The sequence below is a fragment of the Pipistrellus kuhlii genome, unplaced genomic scaffold (genome assembly GCF_014108245.1).
Source record: "Pipistrellus kuhlii isolate mPipKuh1 unplaced genomic scaffold, mPipKuh1.p scaffold_m20_p_5, whole genome shotgun sequence".
NCBI lineage: Eukaryota > Metazoa > Chordata > Mammalia > Chiroptera > Vespertilionidae > Pipistrellus > Pipistrellus kuhlii.
Window position 1 is genome coordinate 39,875,051 of NW_023425551.1, and position 16,847 is coordinate 39,891,897.

The window sequence follows — 16,847 nt, forward strand, 5'->3', positions numbered from 1 at the left end:
CGCTATGACCTGCACTGATCATCAGGGGCCAGACAGTCGACCTGTTGACCAGTCACTATGACATGCACTGACCACCAGGAGGAAGACACTCCAACCAGTAGGTTAGCTTGCTGTTGGGGTCCGGCTGATTGGGACTGAGCAAGATGGGCCAGGCATACTCTGCAGCCCTCTCACAGTCTCTTCCCAGCTGGCCAACCTCCAGTGTCCCTCTCCAGCCCCGATGGTGCACTGTTGGGGTCCCTCAGACTGGCCTGCACCCTCAAGCAATCTGGGACCCCCTTGGGGGATGTCAGAAAGCCAGTTTCAGTTCAATCCTGAAGGCCAGGCTGAGGGATCCCACTGGTGCACGAATTCAAAGCAATCACTAACTTTTATAAAAAAAACTTTCTATAACTTCTAAAATCTGGAATTCAGCATTATAAAGCAGAAATATAATACATGTAAAACATCTAGCATGCTCTAGGTAACCAAAAATCTGTGAATGATAATACATATTGTGCTGCAGAAAGCAAGCCTTCCTAATGCAATATGGTTCACAGTAAAGTTTAAGATATATGATTTTATTTTTGTAAGATTATTTATTATTAAAAGTTATCCAGAATCTATATACTAATACCATAAAGTTTATTGAACCATTGAAACAACTTAGAGATGAAACAAGTACAGTAACAAATACACAATCCTATTTCTTTGGGCCCAGAATACAGTAGGATAGAAAGAACTGTGTGCTAATTATTTTATAATAAACATTTACCTATTGTAAAATAAAAATTAAACTGCCATGAAAGCACCATGTCAATTTTAGTCAGAAATTTAGCAGAAGATGGAACAGGGAATGTTTTTGCACAATTTTCTCTCAGGCATTGTGTCAGTACAGCATTGTGAACGGTGGTGAGGGTAACAGTGCATACTGATTTTGACAGTTTTCATCCCGTAACTCAAAAAAGAGACATTTACTGAAAGTAGGTGTTTTCTATACTTATTAAACATAAAACAGTGCATTAAGATTAAGAAACAGGCTGCTGGCGCTCTAATGCATACGTTGCTCTTTCCTTACTGTATTTTTCAGACCACTTGCGAGTCAGTTCCAGGTAAAGACCTGGTTTGTGAGGCCGGTAATCCAGGTAAACTCTTTTACTGGTTCGTTTGGGCACAGCTCTTTCAATCTGAGTTCCTTCATGCCACTCATTGAAAGATGTGATAGAAATTACACTAGGGTGCGCTTGGAGGGCCAAATTCAGAGCAGTTTCGTAATACTTCCCATTGATCCGGTTCCGAGTGTTCTGAGTGTTCCATGGACGGATGCTGGTGTCTATGTATCCGGGGCCCACACTTGGGATAAATAGCAGTTGGAAATGATCACAAAACAATTTTATTTTAGCCCAATTCTCATATGATGAGCCATAAGTAAAGCCATTTGTGGCAAAATACGTGTAAATTCCATTAAAACCACTTTGGAGGATATCATATTTATGCTTGTCTTCTACTAGAAGAGCAATGAACAGTGCATCATAAGGAGAATTGCGAATGCTCCGAGACCCTGAGGTGGTTAACAGGCTGGCCCAGTGCTCAGGGCCTGTAATATAGGAGTCATAGACATAAAACATAGGAAGAGAACTGCCGGTCTTAGTCTTGTACCTGTAAAAGGCTGGATGATTTCCGTATCTAGAATACAAACATAGGTAAAAGTGAAATGCACATTCACATTTCATTTGCCATAGATAATAATTATGTATGAAAATCAAGGTAATCAGAGTTTACACACATTTTTCACCATCTTTGGGAAGTCAGTTATATAAGTGTAATTACTAAAAATGCATTTTAATTTTATTCATTAGGAAAGAAAATACTAGCTATCAAGACATTACTAAACAATAAATTAACTCTTATATTGAGGTCTACAAATGATGAGGAACACCACAAAAAGTACATTTTCTACATGAATATATAGACTGCTTTTTTTTTTTTGTATCAATACTAATGGCCAACTGTTTGCTGACAAGCTTCTTTGAGTATGGCATCTGTCAGACTATTTTCAATAGTCCTCATGAATAAAGTGAAACTGAATTAATGAATTCTTATAAACAAAGTATAAATGAAAATATTAGATGTATGTCTACTCATATAAAAGCAGTTCATAATCTGAACCTTCTTTTAAAAAGACAAAACTCTATATACATAAAATTTAAAGAATTTTAAAATGTCAGTATGAAAAAAATCACAAATAGCCTAAAATATATATAAAATACTAAAGAGAAATCTTTAATTATTCATATAGAAAGTGAACTGTAAGGAACCTCAAATGTTCCTCAAAATGACTTCAATATTCATTACAAAATTAATTTATAAACACAGGAGAAACTCACTTGTCTATAATGTATTTGACATTTCTGTACATGTTTTGAACATCTCGATTGATATATGGTTCAATATGAAAAGCGACCTAAAACAAAAAATATTGATTAAAGAAAAAAGCATCTATGATGTAAATATAAAAGAATATCATGTTTTAAATTAATCCCATGATTTAATAACCTTAATTTTAAAAAATGAAGTTATTGAACATAGAAGTTACCAGAGAATTTTAATAATAACTTACTAAGAGCTTTTTCTATTAAATAATATGCTAAGAATTTTATACATTTTATCTCAGTTAATTCTGACGATGTTATAAGGTAGTTACAATTACTATCTCCATTTGCTAAGAGAGGCAGATTTAAGAAAGGTGTTGTAACTAGTCACACCCAGCCAGCTGGAGGCATTGAGGGGGATCTGACTTCAACCACTATGGAATACTTCTTGTATGTTAATTCCTGATAAAGAATAAATAGAGAGGGCTTGGCTAGGTAGTTCATTTGGTTAGAGCTTCATCCAAATACACGAATACTGTGGGCTGGATCCCAAGGTCAGGGCACATACAAGAATCACCCAATAAATGTGTAAGTAAGTAGAACAACAAATCAATGTTTCTCTTGCTCAAATCAATATTTAAAGAAATAATAAATCGAGATACATTCTATATTCAGACATAACTATTATTTTAAGAAAGGTGCAAAAACAATAACAAAAAGTACCCCAAAACAAGCAAACCATAGTAAAAAAAAATCTGGATTCTATTTTTCCAGATGTGATCATTATGTGTACATTTAAATGGAATCAACAGCAAATGCCTTTAAATGACAAATTCTTCTATATAACTAAAGTAGAATTTTACAAAATAATGTATATTTAACTTATACCATTGAACTATAAAGGGCAATAATTTTCAGAATGCTCATTATTATTGACATGAATTATACTATTGAACTATAAAGGGCAATAATTTTCAGAATGCTCATTATTATTGACATGAATTATATATCTCTATTGTAGATAATAGAAGCAGTAACCAAAAATATTTTTAAAATACTGTGCACAGAAGACTCAGTTTTTAAAAATTGAGGTAACATTAATAACAAAAATTTCAGGTGTTCAAATTAAATTCAACATTATACTTCAACATCTGTTATGTGATCCCCACAAAAAGTCTAGTTTCCAATTTCACCACACATCTGACCCCATTTTACCCTACCCCTGCCCCACTTCCCCTCTGGTAACATCAATCTGTTGTCTGAATCTCTGAGTTTTTGTTTTGTTTCTACATTTTGTTTATCCTACATTACTTTGTCTTTTTCTCTGACTGATTTTACTTAGTATCATACTCTTGAGACCCGTCCATGTCATCACCAATGGCAATATTCATCTTTTTTATGGCTGAGTAATATTCCATTGTGTATATTTACCTCATCTGTCAATACATACTTCTTTTCATATTTTGGCTATTGTAAATATTATTGCAATGAACTAGGGGTACATATATCTTTTCAAATTAGTGTTTTCATTTCAGATGAATACCCAAAAGAGGAATTGCTGGATTATTTGATAGCTTTACTCATTTTTTAAATAAAACCTTCATACTGTTTGCCATAGTGGCTGCCCCAACTTACATTACCACCAGCAGTGTACCAGGGTTCCCTTTCCTCCACATCCTCTCCAATATTTCTTGTCTTTTTAACACGTGTTAGGTGACATCCCATTGTGGTTTGATTTACACTTTCCTAATTGGCCAAGTTGAATATCTCTTTATGTGCCTATTGGCCATCTGAATGTCTTCCCTGGAAAAGTGTCTATTTAGACCCTCTGCTCAGTCTTTAATCCGTTTTGTTGTGGTGGTGGTGCTGGTATGAGATTTTTATGTGAATATTAACCCCTTCTCCCATTTGACTGGTTGCTTTGTTGGCTGTTTCCTTAGCACAAAAGCTTTTCAGTTTGATGTAGTGCTATTTGTTTTTATTTCCCATGCCTTTGAAGCCAAATTCACACAAAAACACCACTAAATTTAGTGCCTACTTTTCTTCTAGGTATTTTATTGTCTCAAAATGGATTAAAAACTTGTATGTAAGATCTTAAGATAAATTTTGTGTGTGGTGAAATATAGTGGGGTTTTTTTGCACAGTTGTCCAGTTTTCTCAGTACTACTTATGGAAAAGACTTTCTCCATTGTATATCCTTGTCCTCTTTGTTCCAAATTTGTTGTCCTTATATTTGTGGATCTATTTCTCTGCTTTCAACTCTTTTTCATTAGTATATAGGTCTGTCTTTCTGCCAATACCATACTGTTTAAATTACTTGTATAGAGCATTGTGGTATAGTTTGAAATTAGAGAGTGTGATGCCTCTTTTTTTTTTCTCTCTGAGGATTGCTTTGGCTATTTTGGGGTCTTTTGTGGTTCCATAAAATTTTGTTCGATTTCTGTGAAAAATGCCATTGGGATTTTAATAGGGATTGCACGGAATCTGTAGATTGGTTTAGGAAATATGGGAATTTTAACAATGTTAGTCTAGACTATCTTCCCATTTGGGGAATTCTTAAGTTTCTTTCAACAATGGTTTGTAGTGTTCAGTGTGCAGGTCTTACCTCTCCTGTGTTAAGTTTATTGGTAGGTATTTTTCTCTTTCAGATGCTTCATTGTTAGTATATGGAAATGCAACAGATTTTTGTATATTGATTTTATTCCTTGCAACATTAATGTATTCACTTACTATCCCTAATAGTCTTTTTTGAAGTTAAGTCTTTAAGTTTTTCTCTATATAAAATCATGCCATATACAAATATTGATGGTTTTATTTTTATTTTTTATTTTTTTAAAAATATATTTTATTGATTTTTTTACAGAGAGGAAGGGAGAGAGATAGAGAGCTAGAAACGTCAATGAGAGAGAAATATTGACCAGCTGCTTCTTGCACACCTCCTACTGGGGATTTGCCCGCAACCAATGTACATGCCCTTGACTGGAATCGAACCCGGGACCTTTCAGTCCACAGACCGACACTCTACCACTGAGCTAAACAGGTTTCGGCAATACTGATGGTTTTACTTCTTTCCAATCTGGATGCCTTTTCTTTATTTTCCTTACCTAATTGCTGTCTAGGACTGATAGTACTATGTTGAATAAAAGTGGTGAGAGTGGGCATCCTTGTATTATTGGTGATCTTATAGAAAAAGCTTTCAATTTTTCATCACGAAAGTATAATGTTAACTGTAGGTTTGTCATATATAGTCTTTATGCTATGGTACTTTCCTTATATACTCACTGTGTTCAGTTTTTCTCTTAAATGACATACCAAATATATAGTTACATGTTGAACAATTTCCTTTGACAAACACCTAAAAACTGGTGGAGCAACTCCTTTATCTGCCAATCAAAAGGAAACCCACATTGGAGCAGGTAGGAAAGGTTGAGACATAATCTCACAAACTCTTCCATGGAACAGTGACCCACAATTGGCAGAAAACTGGAAACTAGGAGCTTTTCCATGAGAAGCAAAGGGTTCATACCCAACATCTGAGAGACAAGCAAAGCATCTATAATTAATGACCAATGGGGCTTGTCACCAAGGGACTATGGTGAACTGAGAAATAGCTCTTAAAAGGGCTTATGCACAGGCTCAACTGCCCAGTGCAATGGTGCTCAGTGCAGAAGCAATCCTTGGAAAAGTACCCAGACTTTATGTGAGAAAAAGGGTCCTGATGGATATTCTTGAACAGTGGTCGGCAAACTGCGGCTCGCGAGCCACAGGCGGCTCCGTCTCTCTGGCCCCTTGAATTTTTAGCAAAGGTCAGGAGTACCCTAATTAATAACAATGTGCCTAACTATATAGTTTAAGTTTAAAAAATTTGGCTCTCAAAAGAAGTTTCAATCATTGTACTGTTGATATTTGGCTTTGTTGACTAATGAGTTTGCCGACCACTGCTCTTGGAGAAGGGAGGTTGATGGGCACCATCTTTCCTTGTGCCCTCTGCCTTGCCAAAGCTGCTAGGTGCTACCTTTATTCTTATTCCTTTTCTTTTTAGGTGGATATTGTCTTCACAATGGATCCAGCCAGAAGTACTCCAAAGTGCTATCTCCCAGATAGGATCTTCTACACAGGTCTGGTGCCCTGTGTTTTGTGGCTACCACTCAGGGCTATTAACCCTGATCGCCTGGCTCTAGAGGCATAGCCATCTTGCTAGACTACCACTCCCAGGGCATTGCAACAGCTAGATGAGTAAGGTACATCCCCAGTGTTTCTGAGAAAGAGGCCCATTTGCAGAAGATCTGGCCTGATGGGTACACATATATATAAGGCCACTGCGGTGCTCTCAGGGAACAGAGGACAATGACTGCATTCATACAAGCTCACCATTATCTTCTAGAACAGAGCTTATTCTCCCGTGGTGGCCTGATTTTTGCAGCTGTTACCAGGGGATACAACTTCGTCACCTGCCTCTAGGGGCCAGCTGACTTATGCTGTGGGTCCCACAAGACTTAACAGCTACTACCCCTAGGGCACAAAAGAGCCATAGCTCAGCATTTCTGTGAAAGAGGCCTATTACCTTATCACAGCTGTAGGCTGAGAAGCAGGCATCTCATTTAGCACACATCTAAGAGTGACTAAAAACCTTTCCTGAGATGTTACAGGCCAGGAATTACCTTCACACTCACTCTGCCACATTCCAGAGCACCAGCATCTCTTGGAGGGTAAGCTCTTAGATGTGTCTGGCGACCTGGATTTGTGGCTACAGTCCGGGAAATAATCCTTAATTGCCTGGCTCTGGTAGCCAAGGGGCTTGGGTACCAAGGGAATACGACATCAGTGAGACAGGTCTTGGCAGGCTACCACCAGGCACTGCAGAGACAGAAGACTGAAACATATCCCTATCCTTACTGTGAAACAGGCCTACTTGCCTGGGACAAGTCTGGCACACATGTAGGGGCTTCAGGAATGCTCTCAGGAAATGCATCTCAGTGCTCTCTCTCTACCCTACTACAGCTCACCAGTAATTCTCGGAAAGGAGCTTGCACTTGACTAAAACACCAATTTTTAAGACAGCCACTCGGAGGACACCTCTAAATAGCCTGGCTCTGGTGGCTGATGGGGCTTACACTTTTGGTCCCACAGAATGCATATATTTGCATTCAACAGCTGCTGCCCCGGGGTCTGGCTTACAAAAGCCTGATCTAGATGTTGAGACACTCTCCTATAAGGAATCAACTGGTCTTTGCACACCCTGAACTATTATGGATCATTATAAACTGATGAACAAAAAGACAGAGTCAGTAAAGCAACAGACTCAAGTTACAGCGAGGAGGGTGGGGAGATATGGGGGAGATAAGAGATCAACCGAAAGACTTGTATGCATGCATATAAGCATAACCAATGGACGAAAAACTCTGGGGAGAAAGGGCAAAGGGCATGTAGGGGAGTGGAGGGTGGGTGGGGGGGGACAATGGTAAGATATGTACACATATAATACTTTAAGCAACCTATTTTATTTTTATTTTTTATTAAATAATCAAAAAAGGCTTTAGCCTGGCCTGCATGGCTCAGTGGTTGAACAATGATTGACCTATGAACCAGGAGGCCGCAATTTGATTCCCAGTCAGGACACATGCCTGGGTTGCAGGCTCCATCCCTAGTGTAGAGCATGTTGGAGGCAGTAGATTGATGATTCTCATCACTGATGATTTCAGAGAGGAAGGGCAAGATATTGAAGAAACAATTAGAAAAAAGATTTTAGAGACAACCAATGTCTAGATCAAGTAGAGTAATAGGTTAATCTCCTAAACCAGGAGCAGGGAACATTTTTTCTGCCAAGAGCCATTTAGATGTTGGTAACTTCATTTCACAGCCCATGTAAAATTATCAACTTAGAAATTAGCCTGCTATATTTCCTCTAGCCTGCTATATTTCCTCAAACATTTAATTAACTCACCCCTAATGCCTTGACAGGGCTGGACGTTCCCCACCACTGTCCTAAACAAAGTAAAACCCTAAAGACTGGGAGAGATGGCTGATTCATCTTATGCAAAGAAACAAACACAGAGTTAAGCAATTAAAGAAACACAGAAATATGCACCAGACTTGGGGAGGTACGAGTAAAGAGTTCAAAGTTGCTTATAAACAAGGCTTGGGAGAAGAATGAGTGGTCACAGTGAGAACTTCAATATGAAGTGAAGAAAAATATTAGAAAGTACCAAACATAGATAGCCAAAGAATACAAGTAAGCTGAGAAATAAATATAGTAGGGGGTTTCAATAGAAGATAAAACTTAGTAAAGACAGGACAGAAAAAGTCACCCACCCAGAAAGAGTAACAGGAATAAAAAGAAAGTTAAGCAAGCTAGATTAAGAAACTTTAAGAAACTTATCTAAAAAATCAAGCTGACTAAAATTTGCACTGCAAGAGTTCCAGAAAAAACAAAACAAAAACACAGAGGAGCTGCAAACTTTCCTAACCTGGGGAAGACAGCACTTCCAGATCAAAAAAGCCTAGAGGGTTCCAAATGAAATGAACCCAAAGAGACCCACAGCAAGACATGTCAATTAAAAAGTCAGACAAGATAAGACAAAAACAAAAGCAACTTGATATACAGAAGGGAATTTATAAAATTTTCAGCAGAGACTCTGCAGGCCAGAAGGGAGTGATATAACATATTCAAAGAGCTGAAAGAAAAAAACAAAACAAAACACTTTCCAAACAAGAATACTCAGCCCAGCAAAGATATCATTCAGAATTGGAGAAAGAAGAGTTTTCCAGAGAAGTTAATGGAGTTCAACACCACAAAACCAACCTTACAAGGATAAGTTAGACGTTAAGCTGAAAAGAAATAATAAGAAAACATCAGAAAGTATGAATTTTACTGGGAAAGGTAAATATATAGTAAAGGAAGTTGATTATTTATAATGCTGATAAAAAGATTGCAAGACAAGGATAGTAAGAACAACTAAAATAGCTACTTTAGGGTACACAAGATAAAACAATGTGAAATAAGACAGCCATGCAAATTGGAAGGGAAGTATTAAAACTGCTATTACTTGCAGATGGATGGCATAAAGTATATATATTAAAAACAAAGATTCCACAAATAACTATATATATTAAAAACAAAGATTCCACAAATAACTATTAAAACTAAAACTATTAAAACTAATAAATTAATTTGTTACAGTCACAGAAAACAATTAAAAATACAATTGATTTCTTTAACTATCAGAAAGAGAAATTAACATTTTTAATTGCATTAAGAAATTAAAATACCTAAGAATAAATTTACCCAAGGAGGTGAAAAACCTATAAGGCACTTAAGAAATTGAAGGTACAAATAAATCAAACCATATACCACGCTCATGGATAGGAACAATTATCATTAAAATGCCCATACTACCCAAAGCAATCTATAAATTTAATTCAAAGTCTATCAAAATACCAATGACGTTTTTCACAAACCTATAACAATCTTAAAAAGCCACGAACAATAAAAGCTATCTTGAGAAAAAAGAACCAGTTGGAAGTTCACACTATTTGATATCTAACTACACTACAAGGCTATATTAATCAAAACAACATGGCACTGGTTTAAAAACAGATACAAAGATCAATGGAACAGAACAGAAAGCCCAGAAATAAACCCTTACCAAAGATCAATCTATGACAAAGGAAGCAGGAGTATGCAGTGGGATAAAGCCAGTCTCTTCAATGAAGGATGCTAGAAAAACTGAACAGAAAGACCACATTTGGACTCCACACACTACCGTTTCTCCAAAAATAAGACAGTATATTAATTTTTGCTCCCAAAGATGTGCTAGGTCTTATTTTCAGGGGATGTCTTATTTTTCTATGAAGAATACGGTACACATTTATTGTTAAATGAAAATAAAGGAAATTTATTACCTGTATACGGTACGATAGTACGGTAGTTGTCAACACAAACCAGACAAACTGTGAATCCTACAGTATCAAGAATTTACTCATTTATTCAATGACAATCATGTCATCTCCTGGAACATCATCATAACAATCCAATTCCTGAATTTCCTGGTGAATTTCTTGTGACTCCATTTCTTTCAGAATCAGTGGACCAAATCTCTCATGTTTAGCCTAGGGGGGCCTTATTTTCGGGGGGATGCCTTATATTTCACTCGGAAGGAAACTTGCAAGTAGGTCTTATTTTCGGAGGATGTCTTATTTTCAGGGAAACACGATAGAAATAAACTATAATCTATTTTTAGTTTAAGTTTTAAATCTAAGATCTGAAACCATAAAACAATAAACATAGGCAATAAACTCTGACATTGCTTTTAGTAATACTTTTTTTGTATATGTCTCCTTGGGCAAGACAAAGGAAAAAACATTAAACTAAAAGGTTTTGCATAACAAAAGAAACTATCAATAAAACAAGACAATCTACTCAATGGAGTAAGCTATTCACCAATAATATCTTGATAAGGGTTTAACATCCAAAATATATAAGGAATTCATACAACTTAATACTAACAAAATAAAAAATGCAATTAAAAATGGGCATAGGACCTGAATAGACATTTTTCTAAGGAGGACATACACATGGCCAATTGACATATGAAAAGATGTTCAACATCACCAATCAGGGAAATGCAAATTAAAGCCACAATGAGATATTACCTCACACCTGTCAGAATGACTGTCATCAATAAATCAACATATAACAAGTACTGATGACAATGTGGATTAAAGGGAAATCTTTAACTTGTAAGATGTATAAGATGATAAATGTGTTGTTTAAAACTGCAGAGTTTTGGGGTAATTTGTAATGCAGCAATAGGAAACGAGAAACATTTTCCACATGAATAGTTCAGAATAATTGTTTTAAGATGTTCACCGAGGTGAGGAGAATAATTCATGAACACAGAATTTCAATAAACAGAAAATATAATAAAGTGTCAAACACAAATGATGGAGTTAAAGAATAAAATAATTGTGCTGAAATATACAATGGGGGGTGGCTTTCAGTGGCAGACTAGAAAAAGCAGGAGAAAGACTCAATGAACTCAATGATAAGGCAGTGGTACTCATCCATTCAGAAAAGCAAAAGAAAAATGAAAATGAGAGAACTTAAGGGACTTGTGGGATAATATCAAAAAAGCCCAATAATTTGCATTATAAGGATCCCTAAATAAAAGGGGTAGAAAACTTCCCTAATATGGGGAAGAACAGGCATCTAGTCCAGAAATCTCAGAGTTCCAAATAAAATGTACTGAAAGAGACTCCCCTAAGATTAATAGTCAAAAGTTAAAGAATCTTAAATATCAACACAAAGCAGATTATTATAGATCACTCAGGGAGAACAAAGGGTAAAATACTTAACTGCAGCAGTGTTTGACTATGCAGTGAGAAAACTTGAAGTCATTTTCAAGGTCCACCATTTCTTCTTTCAATCGGGTCAAATTTCTAAGCTTTCTAAATCTCCGTTTCCCAGCTAATGAAAATAAAATAGAATTCCACACAGTCTCCTATCTGCCTACTCCAGTAGTGCTGTGAGGATCAAATGAGATGAGGCATGGGAAAATGCTTCACAGACATTTGGTTAAAGTGTAAAATGTTTCCATCTGGCTATACAGCAAGTTATGTTCCTGGGCTGAAGAAAGTGCAAGGAGGTTACTAGTTGCTAGAGAGAGGAAGCTGGGTGTTGCTACCTGACATCATTACCTGGTGCCCACAGCAACCATTTGCAGGCTGGCCTCAGCAGCATCAGCTGCAATATGTTGGGCTGTTGCTCCAGGGTGGTGGAGGTGGGGTGGGGTCTGTGTCTGACCAGTGTCATGGCAGTTCCTGTGTTGAACGTCTGCCCTCTGGTGGTCACTGTGCATTATAGCAACACTTAGCAAATTAGCCTTTTATATACTAGTGTATAGACTGATTTCAGAGAGGGAGATAGAGATAGCCACATCAGTGATCAGAGAGAATCATTGATCAGCTGCTTTTTGCATGCCTCCCACTGGGAATCAAATTTAAAAATTGGATATGTGCCCTGACCAGGAATCTAACCCTGACCTCTTTGTTTATAGATTGACCATTAACCAATGACCCATACCAGACAGGTTGTAAACCTACTTTTTTCATACCCTGTATAAAGGTGTTAATCCAACAAAATACTATATATAACATTTCTAAATATTTACTCAAACAATATAGGGAAACCTAAATATATTGTAAAAAGCAATTATTAACAAGCTTAAAAAACTGAAGTAGGCAAAATTAAATAGTAGGAGGAACAGTGGATAAATCACCCATATAGAAAATTAATAAAGACATATGTTATACCAGATACAACAGAACTAAAATAATTCAATCCAAAAAAAATCAAAATATTCTCAAGTGCACATGGAACATTATTTTGGATACATCAAATGTTAGGCCACAAAACAAGTCTTAAAATTTTAAGAAGATTAAAATCATATCAAGCATCTTTTGGAATCACAATGATATGAAACTAGAAGTCAATTACAAGAAGAAAACTCACAAGTATAGTTTAAAAATATGCTACTGAGCAATCCATTGGAAAAATAACAAGAAAAATAAAGTATCTTAAGAAAAACAAAAATGGAACTATATCAACCTAAGAAGCTTCTTTCTGCACAGCAAAGGAACCATCAACAAAATAAACGGCAACTTACCAAATGGAAGAAAATATTTGCAAATAATTTATCTATAAGGCGTTAATATTCAAAATATATAAAGAACTCATATAACCCAATAGCAATAAAAACAAAAACACCAATCTGATTTAAAAATGGGTAGACTCCCCTCCACCTCCCAAAGAAAAAAATCCATATCCCAACAAATAAATGAAAAGATACTTTAACATCACTAATCATCAGGGAAATGCAAATCAAAGCCACAGAGAGATATCTCACATCTGTTAGAATTACTATAAAAAAGGGTGGAAATAAGAGTTTGCAAGGATATGGAAAAAAAGGAATATAAATTGGTGCAACCACTATGGTAAACAGTAAGGAGTTTCTTCAGAAAAGTAAAAATAGAACTACTGTACAAAGGAAATAGAAACATTAAGTGGAAAAAACACTGGATACTCAATGCATCATTATTTACAACAGCCAAGAAATGGAAACAATGTAATGTCCATTAGCCAATGAATGGATAAAGAAAATGTGATATATGTATTCAGTTATAAAAACAGAAGGAAATCTTGCAATTTGTTATAACATGGAAGGATATTGATGGCATTATATTAAGTAAAATAAGTCTGTCAGAGAAAGACAAATACCACACAATCTCACTTAAATGTGGAATTTTAAATTCCACACATGCACGCACAACCAACAACTCAGAGCTGCAGAACACAGATCATAGTTTCCTGAGATGGGGGGTGGAGCAAAATGTTTGAAGTTGATGAAAGGTACAAACTTCCAGTCATAAAATTAAGTTTTGGCATGTAAAGTAAAACACAGTAACTATAGTTTATAACTGCATTGCATATGTGAAAGTTACTAAGAAAATATATCTTATTATATAACTTCTCATCACAAGACATTGTTACTATATATAATGGTATTAACTAGACTTATTGTGATGATCGTTTCAAATATGTAGTATGTTGTATTATAATGAACATCTAAAACAAATATGTCATATGTCAATTATATCTCAACAAAAATTTAAAATACATGAAATAAAGTACCTTTAGATTATATTTGTGTGCTTTATCCAAAATAGTTGGTACCAAGTCATCAGTAGGTACTCCATTCTCATCATGGGAATCAGGTGGGTACCAAGAAAGGGCTAATACACCTAACAGAAAAGACCAAAAAGAAAAAAACAAAAAAATGAACATAGAAACAAGAATGACTGCAGGTATTCTTAAAAAAAAAAAAAAAAAAAAAAAAAAGGTGGGGGAGGGGCACAATAACAATTGAAGTTTTAACAAAAATATATGACCTTAACATTGTTTTGTTACATTAGATACTACCTCCGACTATTAGATTACTTTGTATAATAAATTTTATGAACTCTATCAGGCATCAGTAACTGTGAATTAACAGACTTTTATTTTTTAAAACAAAGTTTACAGGAAAACTGCACAAAAAGTACAATATTCCATATATGTATTCCCTGTCTACCCAGCCCCTCTCCATCCCATATAGTTATTATTATTAGCATCTTTTTTTTAGTGTGGTACAATTGTTAAAACTGATGAACTAATATGATACATCATTAACTACAGTCCACAGATCACACTAGCGCTCACTCTTGTGCTGTGCAGTTCTACGGCTTTTGATAAATACATGCCGTGTGACCACTATTACAGTATCACCTAGCTTAGTTTTACTGCTCTCACAACTGTGTGCTCCACCTATTTATCCCTCTTGTCTCCCCTCAACTCCCTGACCAATAATTGATCTGGTTATTGTTTTTATAGTTTTTCTTTTTCCAGAATGTCATTCATATAGGTGAAATAAAAAAGTAACTTTTGTTCAGACTGGCTTCTCACACTTAGCAATATGCATTTAGGGTTCACTTATGTGTTTTTATGGATTTATTGTTCATTCTTTTTATTGTGAAACTAGAGCCCTGGTGCATGAATTCATGCACCAGTAGGGTCCCTCTGCCTGGCCTGCGGGATCAGGCTGAAACTGGCTGACATCCCCTGAGGGGTCCTGGATTGTGAGAGGGCAAGGCCGAAGGACCCCATTGGTGCACAATCAGGGCCAGGGAGGGACCTCAGGAGGACTCCAGTGCATGTCCAGCCTGTCTTAGTCCTGATTGGCTGGACTCCAGCAGCAAGCTAACCTACCATTCAGAGCATCTGCCCCCTGGTGGTCACTGCATGTCATAGCCACTGGTCAACTGTCCCCTGGTGGTGAATGCACATCATAGTAAGTGACTGAGCAGCCTTAGCATATCATTAGCACATTATGCTTTGGTTGACCTGGATAACTGGACCCTTAGTATATTAGGCTTTTATTATATAGGATAGCATCCCATTGTAGAAATGTACCACACTTTATTCACCTACTGAACAACATCTTGGTTGCTTCAAGTTTGGGACAATTATGAATAAAGGTGCTAAGTCTTGGGGAGTATATTCCTTGTTCTTCCTTATTCTGTTACTGTACTTCAATTTCTTTATTGTATCCATTATCACCTCATGTGCCTAATGCTAGCCCATACTGCGCTTCATAATCCAATCTTATCTTTGTACAGTAAGTCTTCATTTAACGAAGAGAGCCTGATTTAAGTCTGGAAGGTTTAACTTCCGGACACCCCAGGGAATAGCTGCATTGCTCTGCCAAGGGGATTAACATCCCTCCCTCCACCAGGTAGGAAGGTCCAACTTTTCAGGGAACAACCAGCACCTTCCTATAGAATACGAAGGTGGGTGGGGGGGGGGGGGAGGAAGAGAATTCGTAAAAGAGATTCTTATACTGAAGCGTGTGCAGTAGAAGTCAGATGAGGAAGCAAAACTATTAGACCACTGCAATAGGAGCCAAAATGCGACATAACAGCCTGGAAAAATCTGAGGAAAGGACTGGATAGGATAAGGGCACAGAACCCCAAAGATCAAGGAAAGGGATTAAATAAGGGGAGGACCCAGCACAAGCCCACAAAAAATCAGAAGACTGGTTAGTTTGAAAGAAAGCTTATCCCTTCACAAGCCCCGAGTAATATGAGCAAAGCTTACTAACAAATGCCAGGGGCTGGTTCCTTAACACCTTCTCTTCTCATTGCAGCCACACAAGTTAAGCACGGTGGTGATCAGGCCAGAGGGCAGTCAGGAGCAGGGACTATGTTGGACTACTGGAGCCCAAGGCGGTGGCAGTACAGTCTGGATCCTGACCCTCTTGGTGGGTTGTGTTCCTGTGCTGACCAGGCCCCAGACTTCCACAGAGAGATGGAGCTCAGCCACCTGGTTTGGATGAGACATTGGGCACCTGGCAGTCCTAGGTTTCCACTCCAAAACCACTGCCACTATTCACATCCTCCTTTGCTTGAGTCTCCAAAATGCTTTTTTTCACAACTCTGTGGAAGTATCACATTTCCACTGGCAACACTATGGCATCTCATCAATGTTATAACAAAAGACAAGAACAAACATTTGAGAACCTGCTGAATAGCGCAGAAGACTCACTCGTGAGCTCTACGTAAGTAGTATTCTGGGTACCAAGCAAATGATGATTGTTACCTGGACCATTTACAATGGTAAATGAGTCCTTCATAGTCACCAGATTCCTGTAAAACACGCCAACCAGGTATCATTCATAAGTAATACTGATTACTATGTATTTCTACCTTTCCAAATGATAAATGAAAAGTAATACTCACTGAAATCCATTCTTAGAATATTAGTATGTTAAATGCAGATCATGCCATATTAATGGTGTCATCCCTCCAAAAGACTTATCAAAGGATAACCTTCAATATAACTGACATCTATTTCCCCCCTGTTAAGTTAAAGAATGCATTGAAACAAGGTAATAGTTAAGAACA

General features: G+C 36.8%; 1 protein-coding gene across 2 annotated transcripts in view; it reads right to left on the reverse strand.

Moving 5' to 3' along the window:
* Positions 1 to 349: 349 nt before the first annotated feature.
* Positions 350 to 16,847, reverse strand: part of MANEA (mannosidase endo-alpha) — a 28,026-nt gene continuing 11,528 nt past the window's right edge. For both annotated transcript variants that reach the window (XM_045572935.1, XM_036414848.2), the window contains exons 3-5: positions 14,041 to 14,150; positions 2,367 to 2,443; positions 350 to 1,665 (exon numbers count right to left, since the gene is read on the reverse strand). In XM_045572935.1, coding sequence (XP_045428891.1) covers positions 1,008 to 1,665; positions 2,367 to 2,443; positions 14,041 to 14,150 — 845 coding nt within the window. In that variant the 3' untranslated portion in view covers positions 350 to 1,007. The remainder of the gene's footprint in view (positions 1,666 to 2,366; positions 2,444 to 14,040; positions 14,151 to 16,847) is intronic.